This window comes from Mastomys coucha, unplaced genomic scaffold (assembly GCF_008632895.1).
Source record: "Mastomys coucha isolate ucsf_1 unplaced genomic scaffold, UCSF_Mcou_1 pScaffold5, whole genome shotgun sequence".
Classification (NCBI taxonomy): Eukaryota; Metazoa; Chordata; class Mammalia; order Rodentia; family Muridae; genus Mastomys; species Mastomys coucha.
The window spans coordinates 29550848-29573665 of record NW_022196911.1 but is presented as its reverse complement, the minus strand read 5'-3'; the positions used below and the strand labels follow the sequence as shown (position 1 = coordinate 29573665).

At 42.6% G+C, this 22818-nt stretch overlaps 2 protein-coding genes across 3 annotated transcripts in view; one reads left to right on the top strand and one right to left on the bottom strand.

Moving 5' to 3' along the window:
* The first annotated feature begins 1956 nt into the window (after positions 1-1956).
* CUNH5orf58 (chromosome unknown C5orf58 homolog) lies at positions 1957-5842 on the top strand. 2 transcript variants are annotated; one of them, XM_031351385.1, is made up of 3 exons: positions 1957-2087; positions 2855-2948; positions 5580-5842. In XM_031351385.1, the coding sequence occupies exons 2-3, from the start codon at positions 2855-2857 to the stop codon at positions 5726-5728; spliced, it is 243 nt and encodes an 80-aa protein (XP_031207245.1). In that variant the 5' UTR covers positions 1957-2087; the 3' UTR covers positions 5729-5842. The 2 variants fall into 2 exon arrangements, with proteins under 2 accessions (XP_031207245.1, XP_031207243.1); XM_031351383.1 differs by lacking the exon at positions 1957-2087 and adding an exon at positions 2107-2202.
* Positions 5843-7466: 1624 nt separating this feature from the next.
* Positions 7467-22818, bottom strand: part of Lcp2 (lymphocyte cytosolic protein 2) — a 45450-nt gene continuing 30098 nt past the window's right edge. Inside the window, exons 14-21 of the mRNA XM_031351382.1 lie at positions 21498-21528; positions 19358-19370; positions 18569-18698; positions 16479-16528; positions 12464-12558; positions 11687-11764; positions 9880-10035; positions 7467-9169 (exon numbers count right to left, since the gene is read on the bottom strand). Coding sequence (XP_031207242.1) covers positions 9047-9169; positions 9880-10035; positions 11687-11764; positions 12464-12558; positions 16479-16528; positions 18569-18698; positions 19358-19370; positions 21498-21528 — 676 coding nt within the window. The 3' untranslated portion in view covers positions 7467-9046. The remainder of the gene's footprint in view (positions 9170-9879; positions 10036-11686; positions 11765-12463; positions 12559-16478; positions 16529-18568; positions 18699-19357; positions 19371-21497; positions 21529-22818) is intronic.

The window sequence follows — 22818 nt, the reverse complement described above, 5'->3', positions numbered from 1 at the left end:
TTAATAGCTGAGTAGTACTCCATTGTGTAGATGCACCACATTTTCTGTATCCATTCCTCTGTTGAGGATCATCTGGGTTGTTTCCAGTTTCTGGCAATTATAAATAAGGCTGCTATGAATATAGTGGAGCATGTGTCCTTGTTACATGTTGGAGCATCTTCTGGATATATGCCCAGGAGTTGTATATCTGGGTCCTCTGATGTCCAATTTCCGGAGGAACCACCAAACTGATTTCCAAAGTGGTTTGTACCAGCTTGCAATCCCACAAGTAATGAAGGAGTGTCCCTCTTTCCACAACCTGTCCAGCATCTGCTGTCACCTAAGGTTTTTTGTCCTAACCATTCTGACTAGTGTGAGGTGGAATCTCAGGGTTGTTTTGATTTGCATTTCCCTGATGACTAAGGATGTTGAACATTTCTTTAGGTGCTTCTCAGCCATTCGGTATTTGTCAGTTGAGAATTCTTTGTTTAAATCTGTATCCCATTTTTTAAATAGGGTTATTGGTCTCTCTGGATGCTAACTTCTTAAGTTCTTTGTATGTATTGGATATTAGCCCTCTATCAGATATAGGATTGGTAAAGATCTTTTCCCAATTTGTTGGTTGCCATTTTGTCCTATTGACAGTGTCTTGCCTTGCAGAAGCTTTGCAATTTTATGAGGTCCCATTTGTCAATTCTTGATCTTAGAGCATAAGCTCTTGGTGTTCTTGTACTTGTGGTATTATTCCTCTTGTAGTTCTTCCTGGTTTTCCGATTCCATTCAGATGGAAGTCTCAGCTTGTTCTAAATGGCCTGCGACACTTTTCTGACCAGTAAGAACTCATTTAAACAACATCAAGAGAAAAGCTCACATAACAAAATATCACCTCGTTTTCATTGCCTGTGGGTCCTTCCATTACCTTCTGGTCACATTTTATTCCACGTATACTGGTGATGTGTTTTTTAAAGTAAATATTAAAAGAGTGAAGTTTAAGATGTGATAGTAAGACTAACATACTAGGTACTGTAATTATGTAGTCTACAATAGGCTGTTACATGTTAGCCCTTGCCTCTCCCAAGGAAATCCAGTAGGGAAATGAAGGCTCAGAAGAAAAAAGCTATTCTCGTAGAGCCACACAGCTGGCTCTCGTCAGGACTGACGCTCAGTTCTCCTATGGCTTCCTCATCTATTTAACTAAGCATCAGACAAATTCAACATTATTAAACTGGAGATAAACGAAACGAAAAATGACCAACAGGCTGTGCTATGGGTTCGATAAGGCTCACCTGAACTGTAGGAGAAGCCTGGGGAAATCAGAATATCCTGGTACCTGATGCTGGAGACCTAAGATCTCAGCACGCGGTGGATAATAACTCAAAGCACCGTGTCAAATACCTGGGGCAGTTAGCGTGTAGCGGCAGGGATTCCTCTTGGAATCAAGCACAGATGGCTTGAATCCCAGCTTTGCCACTTGGCAAGAAACCACTGTATCCATCAGCTCATCTGTGTCCTACTCATCTGAAAAATGTATAAGACTGATACCAGCAAACCGTTACAGGACAGTTACTACCCGCCAGACCCCTCCAATGAATCATCTCCTTTAGTCCTCAAAGTATTATTCCAAGGTATTTTTATAGCTCCATAAAATGGGGGTGGGTATTTGGTTTCAGAGTAGTCACGCGGTTTAATTTAGTGTAGGCTTCAAACCAAAACAGTCAGTCTAGAATTTGCCCTTAGCTCTAGCACTTCACTGTGGAAAGAAAATAACAGATAAGGCTTATAAAGATGGCACCTAGGAAGCAAAAATGTCAAGGCCTTGTTAGTTCTTTCAGGAGTCACTTGCAGCCTAGGCTCCAAGCAATTTTCCGTTGAGTTTCTTATTTAAGACTACAATTCCCAGAATGCCACAGGTGTGCAAATCATCCAATCAGAATGCTGTGGGCATAGACGCTGGCCAATCAGGTAGGCAGAGACGTTGGCCAACCAGGAAGCATCTCCTGGATTTCCCGCCCTCTCTACACACCTGGTGTTGAGTTGGTTGACTGTTGAAGGTTTGTCCTCACGGAGTCCGTTGACGACGCTTTTATACGTGGTGATCAGTTGGAAAGGTGAGGCTTATTTGAAACCATTCTGTAACTAAGCTAACTTCTGGGCTGCGGAGTGGGTGGGGAAGGGGCACCCAGAAGGTGAATGAGGCCTGTGCAAACTTCCAGAAACTGCCAGGTGGTGGAAATTTCCAGGCTGCCTTAGGCCCGGCCTCAGCCGCTGAGCATGTGTTGTGCGCTGGGAACCCAGTGACCCCCAGAGAGTACTGATCCTCAGAATCTGAGGTTGAGGGCCCTGAAAGGGCCCTGTGGGTGTTAGTAATGCCATGCCCTCCGCGTGTAGCATGTGGACTTCTGACGTGGCCTAGTCATCTGGATGTGGATCTTCTGTGCCCAGTTAATTGCCATTTGAATAACTATGAGGCTGAGCTGTGGCCGGCCCTGTGAGATTCGTGTATCCTAAATCCTCATACGTTTTCTCCCCTACTCACTGAGTGGAGCTCAGGACATTCCAATTCATTTAGTTCTGTTTTTTGTGTTTTATTATTACTTATTAGGTTTTATACTTATTATTTAAAACTATATTTCTCCCCACCCCCCAAAATCCAAATCCTGGATTTGGCATGTACAAGTGAGATTGTTATTTACATTCTTGTTTTAATATTCAGGATCTTAGAGGTTGATGTAAAGTGTGTATCACACCTTAATGTCTGGAGAAGAAAAGAATTTTTACAGTGGCCATGAAGGAAGTGAGGAAAAATAGGATAAATGATTGGAATTAGGAAAATACAAAGACAAGGGCTAACTTGGTGGTTCTCTTTTATAATCAGATGTTTAAGAATAATCATCATGACCACAAGCAAAAAGTGGAAGCTATGATTAAGAACATTAATACAATTTCTTTGGAGGTGAAGAAGATGAAAGGTAAGGATGGGGTCAGTCAGCATGTCTGTATACTGCTGTCATAGAAGACAGGCTGAGCATGTCTGCATGCCACTGTCACAGAAGATAGGCTGAGCATGTCTGCATGCCACTGTCATAGAAGACAGGCTGAGCATGTCTGCATGCCACCGTAATAGAAGACAGGCTAAGCATGTCTGCATGCCACTGTCATAGAAGACAGGCTGAGCATGTCTGCATGCCACTGTCATAGAAGACAGGCTGAGCATGTCTGCATGCCACTGTCATAGAAGTCAGGCTGAGCATGTCTGCATGCCACTGTCATAGAAGACAGACTAAGCATGTCTGCACACTGTTGTCATAGAAGACAGGCTAGAGCTAATTTGTGCTTGAGCTAGGGTATTCTCCACTAATCATAAACGTCCTGTTAAGAAATGTTTACAATACAGTCTGAACTGTATGTTTGAAAGTGCTAGGGCTGAATCCCTATTTCTTACACCAATAAGCCTCTTACATTATCTAACCTTTCTGAATGTACCTCCCACCCTTTCCCTCGACATCATTTGCCTGTATCACATTCTACAAAAATCAGTGTCTTCACCCAGGAATCCTCACTGAGCTTGCCGAGGTCATGCCAGATTAAGAGTTAAAAGTCTGATTCTATACATGAAGTGTTTTTCACTTTAAATGTATTCTTAGTGCTATGATATACCTATAGGTTATGGTGTTTAGTCAGTCATAGACAAAGTCTCTTATTTTCTTTTAGCCATGTAAAATTTCTGTGGTTCAATATTTCTGGAGATAAGCTCTCCTTGAGCCAGCATGCTGGAGAACCCTTGCCAGTTAACCCATTTCACTTTACATAATTCCTCTTGTGGGATAAGCTGAAATATGTACCCCTACTTTCTTCATCTATAAGCTATTGCTATCTTTGACATTCATTATTATCCATGAAAATGATGTTGAGTGTATAGTTATTTTCATAGCTCTGAGACAATCGGAGATACTCTCTGTGTCACCTCTGAGACCTGCAGCTGCAAATATCAAATACTCTACATGACGTGTACCATGATGGCAGATAATGCAAAGTGGAGGCAGCCCTGAAATTAACTCAGAGTTACAAAGATTTCATCAGGGGCCAGGTTCTTTCCATCTCTCTGCTGTGGCATGTGTACTGCTGCTCATAAGCATTACCCTGAGGTGGACACGCAGATACTATTTCTTATCTTCTTAGAATGAGCCTTTATCAAGATACCCCCAGCAACCCTCTATCCCTAATAAATAAAAAACAACATGAGGGCCATGTAGCAATGATAAGAGGCTTGTCTGGCATACACGAGACCCTGAGGTCAATCTCTGGTTTTGGAGAATAAAAACTACCCCAGAAAAGGGGGGACTTGTGGTAAGTAAATAACCAAGTTCTGAATAGGAAGAAAAGCAATTTACTAACTAGTAGATATTTGAAGTACCATCTTCCTAGTTAAAAATAAGAATACAAGTGTAGTTAGTTAGAAGCAAACCTGAGAATAAAAACCAGGGAGATGCTCCACTTACAAGACTCAGCTTTAAAGCAACTGTATAAAATTTAAGCTTAAATAGTAAAGCTTTCCTCTTTAAGCATATTTGGGCAGGTGGGAAGTCAGTAAGAGAGTGTGGTCTTTAGTCAGGAGCAAATAGCAGAAATTGAAAGGAAACCAAGCCACACATTTTGCCATACAGAGAGAAACACTGACACCTTGTCTTAGTTTGTGCTCCACTGCTTCAACACTGTAGCCAAAGCAACTTGGGGAGGAAAGGGTTAATCCCACCCTGCAGCTTATAGTTTATCACAAAGGGAAGTCAGGGCAGGACCTCAAGCAGAGGCCACAGAGAAGTGTGGCTTATTGGCTTGCTTCTCTTGGCTTGCTCGGTTTCCTTTCTCACACACCCAGGCTCCTGCCCAGGGATGGCACCACCTACATCCACCTATCATTGAAGAAAATGCCCTCACAGGCTCATGTCCAGACCAGTCTGATATAGGCAACTCCTCAATTGAAATCCCCTTTCTCTAGATATGGCAGGTTTTTGTCATTAACAAAAACTAATAGGCACACCACCAAGGGGTGGAGAGACCACCCCACACACACACAAAATCAGAGAAAATGAGACTTAAGAAAGATTGAAGGCAGATGCCTGTCTTTGTAATGTCTTATGGATGGCCCTAATGCGTGTGTGCATGTGTGAGCTAGGTAGGTTTAAGATATTTGGCACTGGGCTGGAGAGATGGCTTAGAGGTTAAGAGCACCAACTGCTGCTCTTCCAGAGGTCCTGAGGTCAGTTTCCCAGCAACCACATGGTTGCTCACAGCCATCTGTAATGGGATCCAGTACCCTCTTCTGGTGTGTCTGAAGACATGCATTAAATAAATTAATCTTTAAAAGCAAAAGATATATATATTTACACACTGTTGCAGTGTAGGAAGATAACTGAGTGCGTGGGTGAAGAACCTTTCTAGTCAGTTTCCACATTATACCGGTAGTTAACTCAAAAATGGGTCACCTGGGTAGGAGCTTGATCAGTGAATGTCTGACAGAAGTCATTAGAAATTAAGAATTGGTTCCTTAAAGCAGTAAGAGTTGTTCTGACACTGGACACTCTGTCTTCTCCTTTACTCAGAACTCTCCCAGATCCTGCTCTGTGATCTCAATCTTCATTTTGGTCAGCCTAAGAAGATGGAGGATCACAAAGAGGCAGAAGCAAGCCACCCATTTGAAGAGCCTGAGATTCCAGATGTAGCACTTGCTTCTATCAGACTGTCTGACTGAACTCTGTGTGTCTGTCTGTCTGTTTTGAATTTCTGGTTTTTGTTGACTTAAAAATCTGGAAGAACTAAGTTTAGTAATATAATTTAAAACAGTAGTAAATTAGAAGTAAGCACATCATCTTGAAAGCTGTTTTTTGTTTGTTTGCTTGCTTGCTTGTTTTACTGTCTCAAAGGGAAATTGATCCCATGATGCTGGAGTCTGATGTTGGGAATTGGCCTATCTATGTTTGCTGTGCTGTACACAGGCTTCCTCTATGTTCTGTAGAAGACGGTGGTACCACAGCAGCACACAGATTTGTCTCTGGGTGACCCTAAAAAGGGCTGGTTTTCTGTTTCAGAGAGGGGCCCTGAATGACCTAACTTTTGTAAGATATTAATCTGTGAGTGAAGAGCTGAGCAATGATCCCAGCTGGGGTCATAAGGCTCATGGCTCAGATAGGCAAGGCTGTAGCAGAAGAATAAAACTTAATAGAATTCAAAGAAAGCACACATGTTGCTAGTCATGAAAACAGAGACTCCCTGGTTGCAGCCATAGTGGTACAAGAGAATACTTTACCCACAAGGCTCATTTTTGTCCCTTTGCTCTAAGCTATTCAAATACATTTTGTCTCCTGTTATCTACTGCTGCTTTTCTTGATGCTGTGAGAAACACCTGGTAAGAATCAACTTAAGAGAAGAAGGATTGATTTGGACTTATACTTTGAGGAAATATAGTTGATTTTGGCAGGGAAAGGAAAGTGAGACATCTAGTCACACTGCGTCCACCATTTTGAAGAGGGACTAGTCACACTGCGTCCACCATTTTGAAGAGGGAAAAGACTGCAGTGCTGTGCTCTGTGCACTCAACCCACATTGAGAGTGTGTCTTTTCATCCTCAGCTAAACCTCTCTGAAAACATCCTCACATACACACCCTTAAGGGACTCTTAAAACCCACTTGAGTTGACAATCTTAACCATCATAACTACCAAGAGATGCTTTGAGATCTACCACATCCTTAATTTTCATTACCTTTAAATACAGAGTGCCATAAAGCAAGGCACAAGTTGAGCTTATTCTATCAGAACCTGCAGTATCCTGCTACCCTCTCCCAGGACCTAGCTCAGTATTTCACATAGTGCAGATGCTGCAAATCCTTGTTGGACATCCTTCTTAGGAAACATAATACAGACTTTTCAGCTTTCTGATTTCCAAGTGCTGGATCCTTCCTAAACTGAGAATTCTGGGTTTGTAAGGGCAAGGTTTTGCAGAACAACATTATTATTGTCATTGACTAAGTGCTTCCACATTCAACCTACTCCTTATCTTAGTGTGTCTTCAGTATTAACTTGGTCCCATTAAAAAAGGGTTTTTTTTTCTCATGAAAATAAAAGTATAGAATATTCTTTCCTACTTGAAAATTGTGTAGGTCAGAAATCAAACTTTTGTCAATAAAAGTCACAATGATGCCAGGCATCTCATTGGAATGAGATTGGAAAAACAAGGAATGTCAGTGTTCTGTGTGTACCAGGTTCATGTTGCTAAACATGAGCAGTACTGCAAATTATCTTCCAGCTACACTGATATCTTGATAAAGCTTACAGTGGTGAGGCAAAATTCTGTGAATTGAGAATTCCTTTACTGTACAAAACCTATTGAACATCGGAGATCAGACTAGCCAGCCTTAAACATGCTCGGATCACGCACTTTACCCTGAGGCTGGGCAGAGTCCCCTAACACAAACTCGATTTTGTCTTAATACTGAATATATTATTTAATTTACTGAGTGTTCATAGCACATCCCCCCAAAAAAGAAAAATATCAGCTGCAACATATAACTGATGGGTACCCTGGTGATCACATAGTCAGCCAAGACTTTCACATTTCATAGCACCTGCTGCTAGCCCCAGAAAAGCAAAATTCAAACATTGACGTACAGTTTGTACTTAACAAGCATCACTTCCACACAATCATAAAGTCAAGAATGGTGGGTTAGGGGATCTGAGGTGCTCTGAAGGGGGGGTTAAAAGCCAATTTGAGAGGGACGAGACAGCTGCTTTGCAACATACTTGTTGGAGTAGTAAGACAGAGAGCCCGAGCAGAGGTTTGAATAGGTATTCTCCAAAGGCCCAGGTCTTAGAGGCTTGCCCCAGCCCCAGCCAGGGCAGCACTGGGCAGCCCCAGCCAGGGCAGCACTGGGCAGTGGTGGGACCTTAGGAGATGCAGCCCAGTGGGAGGAAGCTAGGGAGGCAGGGGCAGGATCTGGAGGGAAATTTGCTTCTTTTCCTTTCTTTTGTTTCCCAGCCACCATGAGGTAAACATTCTCACTTCCGTATCCTCTATGAACTGTTGCAGGCCCAAAGGAACAGGAACAGGCGACCATGCAAGCAAAAGTCAAACTTTCTAACTGAAGGCCAGCTAATAAAAGTAGCATCTAGTAGGAAAGTGGGCTTGAAGTCGTGTGTGTGTGTGTGTGTGTGTGTGTGTGTGTGTTTGTGTGTTTACCAAGCATCTTCTGGTCGTCTTCCCAGGAGACCTTCAGAACTAGAAAAGGCTTCTCAAAGCGGGAGTGGAGGGAGCCCACTGTGGATGGAGACATGGGCGACTGTGATAGAGAAGCAACAGAAACCCCAGCATGTTAGACAGCAAAGCTGCATCGCTGAACCTAAGACTATTTTCTTCTTGTAAGTTCAGAAACATAGCTTACATTTGCTTTAAAACAAAGACATAACAGCAAGGACCAAAGTTGTCTTAAGGAGCTGGAAGAATAAAGCAAACGATAACTTTAATCCCGGGAAGTTAACCCAGCATGTATCAATCTCATTATGAAAAGGGACACATAAAAGCACACCCTGTAAAACCAAATAAGAAGCAATGAGTGCTAGTTTTGGAGCCTCTTAAGTTACTGCTGCTCCGAAAATGAATTTTAATCATTTTAAGTTATGTGTAAAAAAACAGATTGTGCCTCGGCCTGACAAAAGTTTCATTATAAAAAAAAATATCAAAAACGATCAGTTTCAGTACTTTTTAAGCTTGCTCCACATTATTTCTGTACTGTATAAAGTACTGTATTTTGAGATGGATGTTCAAAATCTCATGTCTGCCATGCACTCTTAGACTTCAAACGTGAACATGATCACTTCCATACTCTATAAACATCAAAGAAAAATAAATAAATCGTGTGGTATTCAACAATCTTCAGATACTTTAAGGCCAGGGCAGAACTCAGGGCCCGCAATAACAGTCTGCTTTAGTCCTAAGTGTTCAGCCATTTGCTAAGGTCACGTGATCTCGCCGCACTGATGACAGAGTCAGGAAGGGCTCACTTCTTGGCTAACTTGCTACGGACAGCCTGCAGCATGTGTTAGTGTGCACTGGTATCTGGACCCTCGATTTTTTCCATCAATGAGCAACAGTGGCATTTTCCTGAAGTAGTCAATAATATCTGATACAGACAGGAAGTCCTGGAAAAGTCAAGTGGGGAGATAAGTTAGCAGTGGAATAGACAATAAGCATTTCATAATTATGCTTTTTTAAAATTTGCATTAATTTGGGGAAATTGTGGGAAGAGTAAAATTTGTCAGGTATTTTGGACATTTCCTCCTCAATAGCCAACCAACTGTAATTAAGAGATAGAAATATAAAGTTGGGCCAGAGAGAACCCCACTCTTCTGCAAGAGTAGTAAGTGCTCTTGAATCTGAGCCGTCTCTCCAGCCCATCTTAGGGTATTTTAAATATTGTTTTATAGGGATAACATAACCTTATTTCAAAATTATGTCAAAAGAAGTCAAAATATAAGATACTACCTTTGACACTTCCCAAATGCATTTTTAAATGATTATTATTTTTTTTTAATTTTAAAATTTAGGCTTTGGGGCCAGAGATAAAGTTCAGTGCTTGTACCTGACTGGTGTACACAAGGCCCTAGGTTCAGTCCTATGCAGCACAAACAGATTACACCTATTATGTTGGATTATTTAGAATGAAAATTCAAGAAAGACTCCTACAGTGGAGCTAGTCATGGGTAGTACTTTACTTCATTCTTTCCTCCTTCAATGGAGAGCCTCACTGATGTTGTCTAACAGTATAGTTGCCAAACAGCAAGTGATTTAACTGCACAGTTGCTATATATGGTATGGAATTTGGGCAAAGAGTAAAAACTGAAGTCCTTACCTCTTTTCCTCGAAGGCCAGTGCCCAACAAGTAGACTTGACTTTCCTCCTGGTAGCGGATCTGGATGTTGTAAACTTTGTCTTTGTACAACACCATAAGAACATACGGATTGTTCACTGTCTTCTTAGAGCTGTCTCTAACCAGAAAGGTGCCATCCTAAAGCAATGGGAGCTTGCCATTAATGGGAGCAATGAGAGTCAGTCCTTCCGTACTGTGGAAGAGACAAGCCTCTGGAGACCTGCAAAGCTGTCACTGAGCCAGGTGACAGTGAGTTCTCCTCATAGCTAGGGATCCCAGGTACCTGGATGTTTTGATTATTCAAAAAGACAACTGAGATTATATCTGAAGTTTTTGAGTTAATGTCTTTGAAGTGTCTTAATATAAAGTATTTTTTCAGTAATAAAAACAAATGATCAGTGAGTGGATAAAGGGCCATAAGAAATAAGGTGGCTCATTTCCTGTGTACCTACTCACTTCTGTTGATTGGCTAGCCTTCCCTGTCCACATTCCCATGCAGAACACACCATTTGCCTGTGAGATGGATGCCCCTTTACCCCATACCTGAACAACAGTGAAGGTGGATTTTCTATATTTTGTCACCTTTTTCCCAATACTTACAGAGCATGTGATTTGTTCTGTACTCTAAGTTTTCATACAAGAATAACTGCAATGTAATGTAGTGGGACAAAGACCCAATATTAAAATAGAGCTAATTAGTAAGGCTCATGTAAATCACTCCTTCCTTTATGTACTTAATTGGAGCAGGTTTTAAATAGCCATCAATACTCAATAACGATGTTCCTTTGCTCCTTTTGTTCAGAGTTAATTGAGCTGGTCAGATATTTTACATATCTGGTAAAAGGACTTCCTACTGGACCAGTGAATCAGAGGCTTGGCTTGAATTCAGAGTCACCTGGAGAGTCTGAAGACTCCCTCCACCCACACTGCCCTCCCATTTATTAAAAAATACTCCCTAAGATGCAGAAACCCAGATTTACGGGCCTGGAGAGATGGCTCAGTGGTTAAGAGCACTAACTGCTCGTTCGGAAGAACGTCATGAGTTCAAATCCCAGCAATCACATGGTGGCTCACAACCATCTGTAATGAGATCTGACGCCCTCTTCTGGTGTGTCTGAAGACAGCAACAGAGTACTTAGATATAATAATAAATAAATCTTAAAAAAAAAAAGAAAGAAACTCAGATTTAAAAAACAAACAAGCAAACAAACAAAGCAAAAACAAAAAAACCTCCAGTTGATCAAATCTGCTGAGGAGACTGAAAATGGTTGTTGTAGCCTTAACAGTGTGAAAGATGAAGAGTTATTGTTCTTCGCTCTCTGATCAAGAGACGTAGGGCTATGGGTCAGTAATGGACCTGCTTAACACTTTATCGTATCAAAATCTAGCTAAACATTTATATGCCTTTAACATGAATCTTTCTTGAGAACTTGAATGATAACTGGGTGTTAAGAGGAAGATGATCTAGCAAGATTTCTGAAATGTTACATGATTCATTTGATCCCCCCCAAAAGAGACACATTCATTCATTCATGAAACTCCCTAATATATGCCAATAGATCTATAATTACCTTAGTTTAGGACTTTCGCTAGACAAGTGATGGCCGCTCAGAGAAAGGGTTCCATGGATGCCAGCAGGTAGGATGGTAGCACTGATGGGTCTTAAAGGAACAGTGCCTGGCAGCGGGAACAGGAGCTGGCTCACACTTGAGACCCAGTGTGTGTCAACAGCCTTTCTCTCCCTCCACTAACACTGATAACTGTATGACAATCAGTGGTAGAACGGTACCTGGTTTATCTTCCTCAGAGCGGCTTCTGCCTCTGGTCGGGTGATATAGGAGACATACCACTCTTCATCTAAGGGAGTCTACAAAGAAGAAATTTTTAAAAAGCACTGTAAGTTCTGTAGTTACATAAACAAAGTGAAAAGGAAAAAAAAACCCTAACAATTCCCATAAATCACTACCTCAGTTCTCTGAGGTGTGAAACGTTTGTTTTCTTGACCAGAATCACTTAGAAGGGGCGACATGGAAGGCATTTTGTATGAACTGCTTCCCTATGATGCCACTAACTGCAAAGGCATTTGTGAAGGAGCCCTCCTTATATAATGGAACCTTTCATCCTGAAAGACAGAGACAGAGGAACTTCTTCAGCTTATTCTATCATAGTAACATACTTAATGAAAAATCTGTCCTAATGGAGCGGCTAAGAGACTTCCTTTTTCAAGGCTATAAACCAAGAAACAGATGGGGAAAAAATGGGATTATGTTTTTCATTTCTTAATGCCCCTGGAAGACTGTAAAAGAACACTAAAGGAAACATTAGTTCTTGTCTACATCTTCCCTTCAGTTTTGGGTTTATTGTGTGCGATGCGGTGGATCCAGGACGGGGCCTCACACACTCGCAGGCAAGGGTTTGACCGCTGAGCGGCACAGATGCTCTTTCAATTAAACGGCAACAACAAAACTCTAACAGAAGACACAAACACAGCAGAACAGCCAAGTAGAGTTTCTTAAAGCCCCTCTGCCAGAAAAAAAGGCAAACAAATGACAACCAGCTGTATTACCTCTTCTTCCCCAGGAGATGGGGGCTGAGGCCTGCTCGGAACCGGCAAGGGTAAGTTCCTGCCTTCACTTCTGAGAGGTGGCCTGTTGCTGGGACCTTCGAAGCAAAGGATTTTGAAGATTAATTTACCATCAGCCATCATTTCCATGTCTCATAATGCATCCATCACAGATGCCCCATAGAGTAATTCATTTTTTAAGAATAAGAGGTTGGAAAAATAATTTCCATCTCTTTAAAGCTACAAGGGCTGGCTTGGGCAGTGTTCTGTACCATGCTGGGGAAATTTGGAGAGAAGAGACCCCAGCATTTCAGTGATCCCCTAAACATGCATTACATCACCATGTGGGCTCCTAAACATGCATTGCATCATCATGTGGGCCCCTAAACATGCATACATCATCATGTGGGCCCCTAAACATGTATTACATCATCATGTGAGCCCCTAAACATGCATTATATCATCATGTGGGCCCTTAAACATGCATTACATCACCATGTGGGCTCCTAAACATGCATATAACATCCCGTGGGCTTGTTTTTGAGAACAGCCACGATTGTTTTACTGTGCACCTCAGAAAGAACCTGCAGACAGCAGACGCTGCTTCCTAGGTGCTTGCCATAGCAGTGCACAGGGACACTTTCCCAACAGCTTGCATTGGCAGCCGTGAAGAGATAATTATGTTCTCAGTTCACAGAGAGAGAGAAAGTGCTTCGAGAATACTGTTAGATCTCGAGCCAATGTTTGCTGTGATTTTTCTGTTTGTTTTGATTCTGCAGCTTCCTAAGATATAGAACTGTGGGCTTAATGGACACCATAAACTCTCTCCTCAGCCAGGAGCTTGTCACAGATCCTATGTTTCCTTTATTCTAAGACCCTCTTTTGCTTAGAGTTCACGGAAAGTTTAGAAGAAAGTTCTTCAGCTTGGGAAGTGCTTGATTGTGTTGGCTGTGGGTACCACGTCAGTTTCTGTGTCAGACCAGCTGAAAAGAACTGAAAGGTCCTGTTATCTAGAATGCTCTCTCATTCTTCTGTCATTCATTCATTCATTCATTCATTCATTCATTCGTTCATTCGTTCAATGAGTGTTTGCTTAACATGACTCCATTTAGGCTTAAATGAGGGATTTTCTGTATGTCATGTTCAATCTTCAGGGCCATATGACCAGGGGAGTACTGAGTGTCTTTTGCATGTGAAGCTTAGAGAGTCTGAGCAGATTCCATGCAGCAGTGGCAGGGCCAAGACTTAAGGCCTGTGGTTCCCAAACATTACCTTGCCTAAGTGTGAACCCCTGAGGCACTGCACCAGGAGTCCCGGGAATCCTCACCCATCAAAGGACTTCAGGTGCTCCTGCACCAAAATCCATTGGGGATAGGAGGCCCATCTAAGAGGAGCTGAGGACTTCTGAGTCAGTTCTTCAGAGTTGTCTGAGATGGTCTTCTCTGTTTGTGAGTAGGGAAACCTGGGTCTGAGCTACGCCTTTCCTAGGTTCCCAATGCCCAATTAAAATACTTAGAAGGAGTTTATTGAATGAGTTTGTTCCCTAACACTATAGAAGAATAATAGAACTAAGTCTTATATTGCAGCTGTCTGTTACTGTGCCCCATGGTCAGTAGCACAGAGCCACAATCTGCGTACAGCACATGAGCACATACATATTTTGTTGTAGTTAGCTGCTACCCTTTATATCTGGGTCTTCATCCAAATCCTTACGGGAGTGTTGATGTCTTTTGAACAACACATGGTAGAATACTTTCTGGGGTTGGAGCAACCCATGAAAAAGACAGAGGACAAGATATCTGGCTGTCTTGCAGTTTATAAAGCACGGCTTCTGACTGAGGTAGCATTCTAAAAACTTCTAAAAACTGCGTGTACATAAAATCCTCATAACCAACTCAAAAATCCAGTGTGTCCTGGTTTGCGAAATGCTGTAGTAAATGAAGTGTCTAGAAGCTAGATACTTACAAGGGCCAGGCAAATAACATATATGTGCTGTTAAAAACAGCGAGCTGGAAAAACTGAGAAAAGTTGTGATGAATAGACAACTGGACCCCGCATGGTAAAAATGACACGGGAACCTCAACTTTGAGCTTTAGCATCTGCCACTGTGTCAGCAGTGGACTCTCACACAGGGGGTGATGTGCCCCACTGAAAGGATGCATGTGTAAATTGATGTATTACTAAGCTGTAGATCAAACATATTGATGTAATTTTATATTTAAAATCTATTTCTGCATATCGACCATGACTTTTTTCTTTTTTTCTTTATTCATTTCTCATGTAATCCAGCCTGACCTCAGTTTCCCCTCCCTCCACTCCTCACAGTCTCTCACCACACTTCTTGTCTCCCCCAGATCCACTCCTCCTGTCTCCCTTCAGAAAAGAGCAGGCCTCTCAGGGGTATCAACTGAACTCAGCATAACAAGATGCAGTAAGACTTGGCACAAGCCCTCATATCAAAGGAGTATCAACTGAACTCAGCATAACAAGATGCAGTAAGACTTGGCACAAACCCTCATATCAAGGCTGGACAGGGGAACTCAATATGAGGGAAAGGCTCCCAAGACCAGGCAAAGGAGTCAGAGACATCCCCACTCCCTACTGTTAGGGGTCCCACAGAAATCTCAAGCTAAAAATCCATAATATATATGCAGAGGACATAGTGTAGATCCATGCAGATGCCATGATTGCCAATTCAGTCTCTATGAGCCCTGCTTAGTTGATTCTGTGAGCTGTGTTCTACTCGTCAGAGAAGTTTCCTGATGGGAACAGATGCACAGCCAAACATAGACCATGACTTTTTTAAAATGTCTGTTCCTCACCATAGTGTTAACATTTTAAGTCAATATTTAAGTCCTGAATGATTTTGCTTTAAAGGCCATAATTTTAACTTTTCTTGGGAAACTGATTTGTTTCCCAAGAGAGTCTAGCCAGTTTCCAGGCATGACAAAGATCTCCTTATTTCAACATGCATTCATTCAGCAATAATTTTAAAAGTTACATGTGCAGGTCTCTTGCTTTAAAACCATCCCAGGACAGTCTTGTCTCACGGACCTTCGCTAGCATCATGGACTAATAGCATCAACTTACTAGAAATGTGAAGTCTTGGGTGACACACAGCCCCCCTGAATTATATCCACGTTTGAACATGATTCCCAGGCTTCTGTGAGCATGCTGAATGTTGGGAGCACTCTCAGCAGACAGTCAGTGGCAGTATCACTGGAAATAAGCCTCTGGCTTCTCTTACTGAGTCAGAAACTTTTGCTGGTTTTCTGAGACGTGATCTATATAGCCCAGACTGGCCACAAATTTGCTCTCTAGTTTAAAATGGATGTAAACTCTTAATTCACCTCCCACGGCCCAAGATTACAAGTATAAGCTGCCATATTTGGATTGATTCAGAATCTCTGAGGTTGGGTTCTTGTAATCTATATTTTCAATAAGCTTCCCAGTTCACAACCTGAGAGCAGACTCATCACTGAAACCACAGGAAGCTACGCACTGTTTCAGCTCTCTATTGAAGCATCAGGTACCTTAGCTCTGGGCGGGAAGATGAGGGATAAAGTTGGCCTTTTGGTGATGGTGTGTGTGCATGTGTATGTGTGTGTGCATGTGTATGTGTGTGTGTATGTGTGTGTGCGTGTGTATGTGTATGTGTGTGTGCATGTGTGCGTGTATATGCATGTGTGTATATGTGTGTGTGCATGTGTGCGTGTATGTGCGTGTGTGTGCATGTGTGCATGTATGTGTGTGCGTGTGTGTGTGCATGGGTATGTGTGTGTATGCATGTGTACGTGCGCACGCGTGTGTGTGTGTGCACGTGCGTGCATGTGTGTGTGTGTGGTATTGTATGCAGTGCCTCATTCCAACAGCCCTTGGTAAGCTGCAGACATTGAATTAAGTGTTAACATGAAGAAGTCATATACTTTTAGGAAACACAGCCTTTGCTGAGAGGCTTTGAGACACATTACACTAGAACCCCATGGACACGCGAGGCAGAGGTCACAAGTGTACAAACCTTGAGAGAAGTATGGTGGCAGGGAGGCACTCTGCTGAAAGCCAATGTTACTGCAGAGGAAACAAGAAAGAAAAGAAACGGCTTAAAATTGGGTTTGGGCGATGGGACTCAGTGGGTAGCTGGGTTACAGAAGCCAGGCTGTTGATGCCTCTTGCATTGTCATTGCTGCCCTCCACACCCCTCCTGGCATCATGGAAGAGGGCAAAGGAGGAAATTATTCAATATACTGTTGTTCCAAGATAAACAAACTCTCCTAAGATTCACAAGCCAATCTTAGATTCAAGGCAATCAATAAACATAAAGCTTGTAAGCTAAATGTAAAAATTACTTTTTAAATGGGGCTGCGGTTTGGGGTCTGTGAGTCTATAAAATGGCCAAAGAAGGACGACACTCTGATGGCCATGTGTGGGAACAGAGAATCCCCAAGAGTTGCTAGTCTGCAGAGAGAGAGTGAGTCAGGAAGGAAGGAGAAAGTGCTGGGCACTGATGTATCAGAGCAACAACATTTGCCAGGACAGGAAAGGAAACCTACGGAGACCCTGGCATGCTACCTGTTTCCTCTATGGTAAGCACTAACACCAACCATCAGCCCAAACAGTACAAGTCTGCTCTGCACACCTAATCTTGTTGGCAGTTTTCAGGAATGGAAGACAAGGCTAGAGCCATGTGTAAGATAACACTAACGATTGGACACAGCAGTAGAGAAAGCCATAAGGAGAAGTGAACAGAAAGAATTGAAGGCATGGGGTACCCTGGGCAAAAGGAAGACTTTAGGAATGTCCCCAGAGAGTTGTCAGGGGTAGACAGGCCATGCCATTGGTTCTGCTTTCTAAGTCTACAGGGTGGAGCAGTTGGCTTATTTTGAATACTTGGTGGGCCAGTGGGCAGGGGTGCTGGAGAGAATATGAAGTAGCCTATTGGTTCTCCTGGGTAGGGTAGGGTAGGGATGATCTGGGTCTTGCTTGGGTTCTCCTAGCCATGCCTTTGCTTCTGTCTCTGTTCTTATGATTGAGAAATAACAATGGTAATAATAATAATAATAATAATAATAATAATAATAATAATAATAATAATAATAATAATAAGGACAGTGCCTGAGCAGCGGTGCTTGGCCTCTGTCAGGGGCAAGGCACATTCTCTCTTTCCCCATCCAAGATGGAAGAGTGACTCCAAGAACTGCAGTTAACCTGGTTTCTAGATGTTGCTTGTTTGAAATGAGCAAGTGAAAACGCCCTCCATTCTACATTCCCTGGGACATTCATGGGACAAGTCAGCTCCCACTCCCCTCAAACTCACAAACTCAGAGGACAGCCAGCCACTCAGGCTGTTCGCCAAACTCATCTTGCTTGTTCCCTTAGACAGCTCTGCACAGCGGCTCATGTCTTTTTCCCTCCAGCTGCCTGGCATTTGCCATAGCTAAGCTGCACTGGTTGGATGTAACTATAGGGTCTCCTGGGAAGACAGTCTCAACTGAAGAATTATCTAGATCACACTGGCCTGTGGGTGGATCTGTTGGGAACTGTCTTGATAGTTAGCTACTTGGGATACGAGGATTCAGCCCACTGTAAGTATACCACATCATGGGCCGGGACCTGAGCTATATATGAGTCAACAAAGGCAGCCAGAGAAAACAGAAGCAAGCAGGCAGGATGAGCACTCAGTTCTCTGTCCTCTGGGCTGTGGGTGGGATGTGACTAGCTTCTTGATTTCTTGCCTTGGTTTTCCTGACGTGTTGGACTATAACAGCAGTTCTCAACCTTCTTAATGCTGCAACCCTTTAATACAGTTCCTCATGTTGTGATGACCTACCGCCATAAAATTATTTCAGTGCTATTTCCAAAGTGTAATTTTTCTACTGATATGAATGCAAATATATGATATGCAGGATATCTGATATGCAACCCCCTGAAGGGGTTGAGACCCACAGGTTGAGAAGCACTGGACTAGAACTTTACATTGTAAAAGAAAATAAGGCCTTCCTCCCCTGCCTTTCTGTTCATTGGGGTACCTGACACAGCAATAGACATGAAGCTAGAACACAAGCCACCAGGCGCTATGCTTAGCTAGAGCTGAGTGGCACAGCCACCAACCTTTCTGAGAAGGCACCCGGCATGTGAGGCAATGGGAATGTGTTCTTGGGACTGGGCTTGGCAGATCTTGAAGGGAATGTGTTGGAGCTCATAGAAGGTAGTGACGGCTGCGGCAAAGGTCTCTGGTGCACTGTCGGGGGAGAAGAAAAAATGAGTAGTCAGAATTCAAATCCAGGGACGTTTAGAGTAACTCCCCAACTTAAACCAAACCCAGCTGATATGAAGGGAGAGACAAAATCCAGAAGACCAGGCATAATTAGCAAATGGTAGGGAAAAACCTTATCTCATGTTTTTTCTAGATAATTCAATACCTTTGAATCACTTGAAACTGCCATTGTTCTGTATAGTGAAATTTCAATTTTATTTTGAACTGCAGAAAATCATTAATGGGAAACCTTATATGTTTTAGATATTAATTAGAATTTTTATTTTGATTTTTGAATGCCAAAATGAAATGCTATGTTGTTCATTTGCAGTTTCTCATTCTGTATCCACAAATATTAGAGGGTATAAATATGAGAAAATTTTCTGTCAAGACATATATGCAATTTTCTGTGCAGTTAGGTATTCTGAATTATCATTCATAAACTTCAGTTCTCCTTGGTAAACCAACCAAGTAATTCCATTTTACTAAAGCCATGAGGCATAGCAATTGGTATATGTCTGTTTGTGTTAATTGATGTGTGCTATTCCGTACTCAATGAGTCTATTTAAACAAATGGTCAGAAAAGTGAGACAATGGGAGTTTTAAGAATAAGAATGTCTTATGAGAAAGATCTGTAGACATACCATCATCTTCATCCTGCAAGGGAAAAATAATGAAATATATTAACTTAGCATCATAATCCAGTTTCTAAGAAGGCACTCCTTAGTCAAAAGCTGTGTCTGGCTCTTTCTTGACAGTTATAGCTTTTTATAATAGATATGTTGTAGAGAATTTTCTAGAGCTTCCCCCTCTTCATAATCTAGCTAGAACGTGCTAAATGGTTTATGTTTTTCTATTCATAATCATCCCAAGACATTTCGATCTGAGAATACCCTGAAATGCCCAGCTGGACAGCAGTTCTGAGGCCCCTAACGGACTTAGATACAACAACATTTACAAGTCTCATGTTGTTTCCAAGAAACTGGTACTTCAGTCAGGTTTCTCCCATAGCTTTAAGAATGGAACACCCTTTGCAATAGAAATGATACTCGGGCTTCGGAGCATTTACCATGGAGAGCAAGAAAGGATTCACCTACCCCCAAACCTGTCTGACCTAAAGCTCCAGCCCTTTTCCTGCCTCTCCTTTGCAATATTTGCCCCTTATTTATTCATAGTGAGGTTTACAAGGTGCAAACTTACTACTGTATCCCTTACTATTTCAACTGCAGAGTCACCTTTAAGACAGACAAGAGAAAGGCTACCCCCTCCCCCAATAAGAAACGAGGTGCAAAAGGGACACAGAAGTGTCCTGCCAGTGACTAGAAAATCAAAGGGCCAACTTGAACTGGTTGTTAGACCAGCCCAGTGGTGATGAAGTGGTACCTTTGTAAGGATAAAGTTAGTTACTATGCCCTGGCATTAGTTAAATACTGCCTAATAAAACTTTCTACCATCAGTTCTACACCAGTCAGAATCTCTCATCCTTAAAGACTGAGAGTCTTAGCAAAGAGCCACACAAATAAACAGAGTGTCACTGCTCTCCTGCTCCAAGGCCATGTCTCCTCTGGCTCAGGAAGGCACAACCCTAGATTCTCAGCTCAGGAGGAGAATCAATTCATCAGAGACTGGGTGCCTCAGGGATGGATGTCAGCCTCAGTGTCCATCTTTCACTTCGTCCCTATGTCTCTGCAGCAAGTAGCCACTCTGATGGCTTGAGAATGCTCATAGTCATTCTCTCCCATCTCCTAAGACAGTCCTGGGATTGGAAGGAAAGTGGAGCGACCCTAGTCCATTTCTCTGCACCATTCAAGGACTTTACAGCTCTCACTGCCCTTAAGAAGTCACCTGTGGTTCTGATTCACAGAGTTCCTCCACTTCCATTAGCCCACATAGACCATTCCATGATGGTGTACAGTTATGCCTGTGAGATGTTGGGGTGTCTGCCTCTATAGCATTTCAACAAATAAAGTACCTAACATAGACCTACAAACCTGTCTCCATAATATTTCAACAAATACATCATCTTACATGGAGCATCAGAAACACCAGTCATTGTTGGCTGAACATCTGACCAGAGGATGGCATCTATGGTGGCCATCAATAAAAGCAAAGGCTGGGGCCAGCAAGATGGTCCAGTGAGTAAAAAGCACATGCCACACAGAGCCTGATGACAGTTCACAACCCCAGACCCATAAAAGGGTGGAAAGAGAAATCCAATTCCGCAGAATTATCCTCTGGCCTCCATATGCATGCTGTGGCTCATGTGCACACGGCCCACCCTATATAGAGATACAATACTAAGAATAATAAATGTAAAGATACTTTAAAAGATCACAGAGTACAGAGAATCCCAGACAGACCTATGTTCAGATGCAAGGTATGTGAATCTCCTGCCCACATGATATTGAGCCTATTATCACTCTGAGCCTTAGTTTCTCACATTAAGAGAGAAAGAATGATGTCATATAGGCCCACTAAAATCAAAGCATGTTCCTGACACTTTCCTCCACTCCTGATCCTCACTCTCCTTGCTAATTACCCTTGGGGATGAGGCTGCAAGAAGCCAGCCACCCTGGGACCTCTCAGAGAGCCAGGGGCTAGGCAATTCAGCCTGATGAACTCTAAGTAACAAGATGCAGAGACTGGCATTTAACAGACTCTTGGTAGGTCTTGCTCTCATTACCTAACTTCAGATGAGGGCAAGAGAGATGCAGTCCCACCTCCCCAGAGCCTACACTGGCTGTCCCTGTGCCAAGAATTTATTAAATGACATTTCAAACTTACATTCTCTCTTCTGTCTGGTCCCCTTCCATGCCTGAAATGAATCAGAGCAGAGATGTGAACATCAAGAGTTTCAAAGAGCCAGCCCCAGAATATAATTTCAGTAAATCGCATAAGGAGAAATAAAACCTACTGAGCCATGGCCAAAGAGGAAGTTGTGAGTGCCAGCAGAAATGCTGGTGATGGGAGAGAAGGGAGATGTGGCCACTGGATGCCCTGTTATCACTGCAAGCTGAGCTAGGCAAACCTTTGTTCTACAGAGCTACTGTAGCAAATAATTACACAATTATACACATATATATGTTTAGTCAGCTTTTAGGAGCTATTAAATTTCACTGAGTAGATGTTTTTCCAAGCAAATAAAAACATTTTCAGTAATATTCTTCTTTGCTGAGGTTTTAAACCAGCCACCACAGGGCCTGACCTTCAAGTAATAAGAAAACAGTTGGCAAAGTTCCCTGCTCTGGGCTTTTCCAATAGGTGTCATTGGCACAGATGGGCAGGCCAGTCCAACAGCTTTGACAATAGCTGTCTAAGGGCTGGAGAGGCATCTGTACTTCCGGGGAGAGAAGGAAAGATGAGAGGAATAGAAGGAGGGAGGGAGGGAGAAAAGGAGGGAAGGAAGGAGGGACGGAGGAAGAACGATTTGTTGAGCAGCTAATGTCAGATGTTTCTCATGTCATCCATCAGTTCTTGCCATATTTTGTTTAAAATTTTTATATTTTGGCCATTACGATTGTTTTTCATGTATTCTGATTTTGTTAAATAATCCATTAAAATGCTATGAAAGTCAATGACTGGAGATTTTCAAAGTCAAAGACCACTGTGGCCCACAGTCTTGACCAAAACCTCACGACAGCCAAGCCAGGGTGATGGTTATGAATCTTCATAGACAGAGGAGATAATGAAACTCATTGTTCCCTCTCCAAGTCGCCAGGCTGGCCCAGAACCCCAGTACACTTGTGTCACTTGGAAAATAGACCATATATGATTTTATAGCACAGGTAAAGCTGCTAGAGCAGAGCTCAGTCTCCCGTGTTTGCAAAAATGGTTGAGCAGTAAGAAAGTGCTAAAGCAGGCCTAGAAGCAGCTCCCCCTATACCCCCTTCCCCCTGCCACCCTTCCTCTCTGCTCCCTTGTAAAATAAAGCAGCAGGTACATGTCTGACATGTGAGTTATTCAGGCTTTAGTCTGACAATGTAGAAAAGTCCAACAAAAAGCAGGGAGACTGGCTTCAGAAAAGGCCTCCTACAGCAGCCGCCCTGAACTCCTCACTAAGTGTGTCCACTCACCCCCTCCTCAGCTACATTCCCATTCTCTTCAC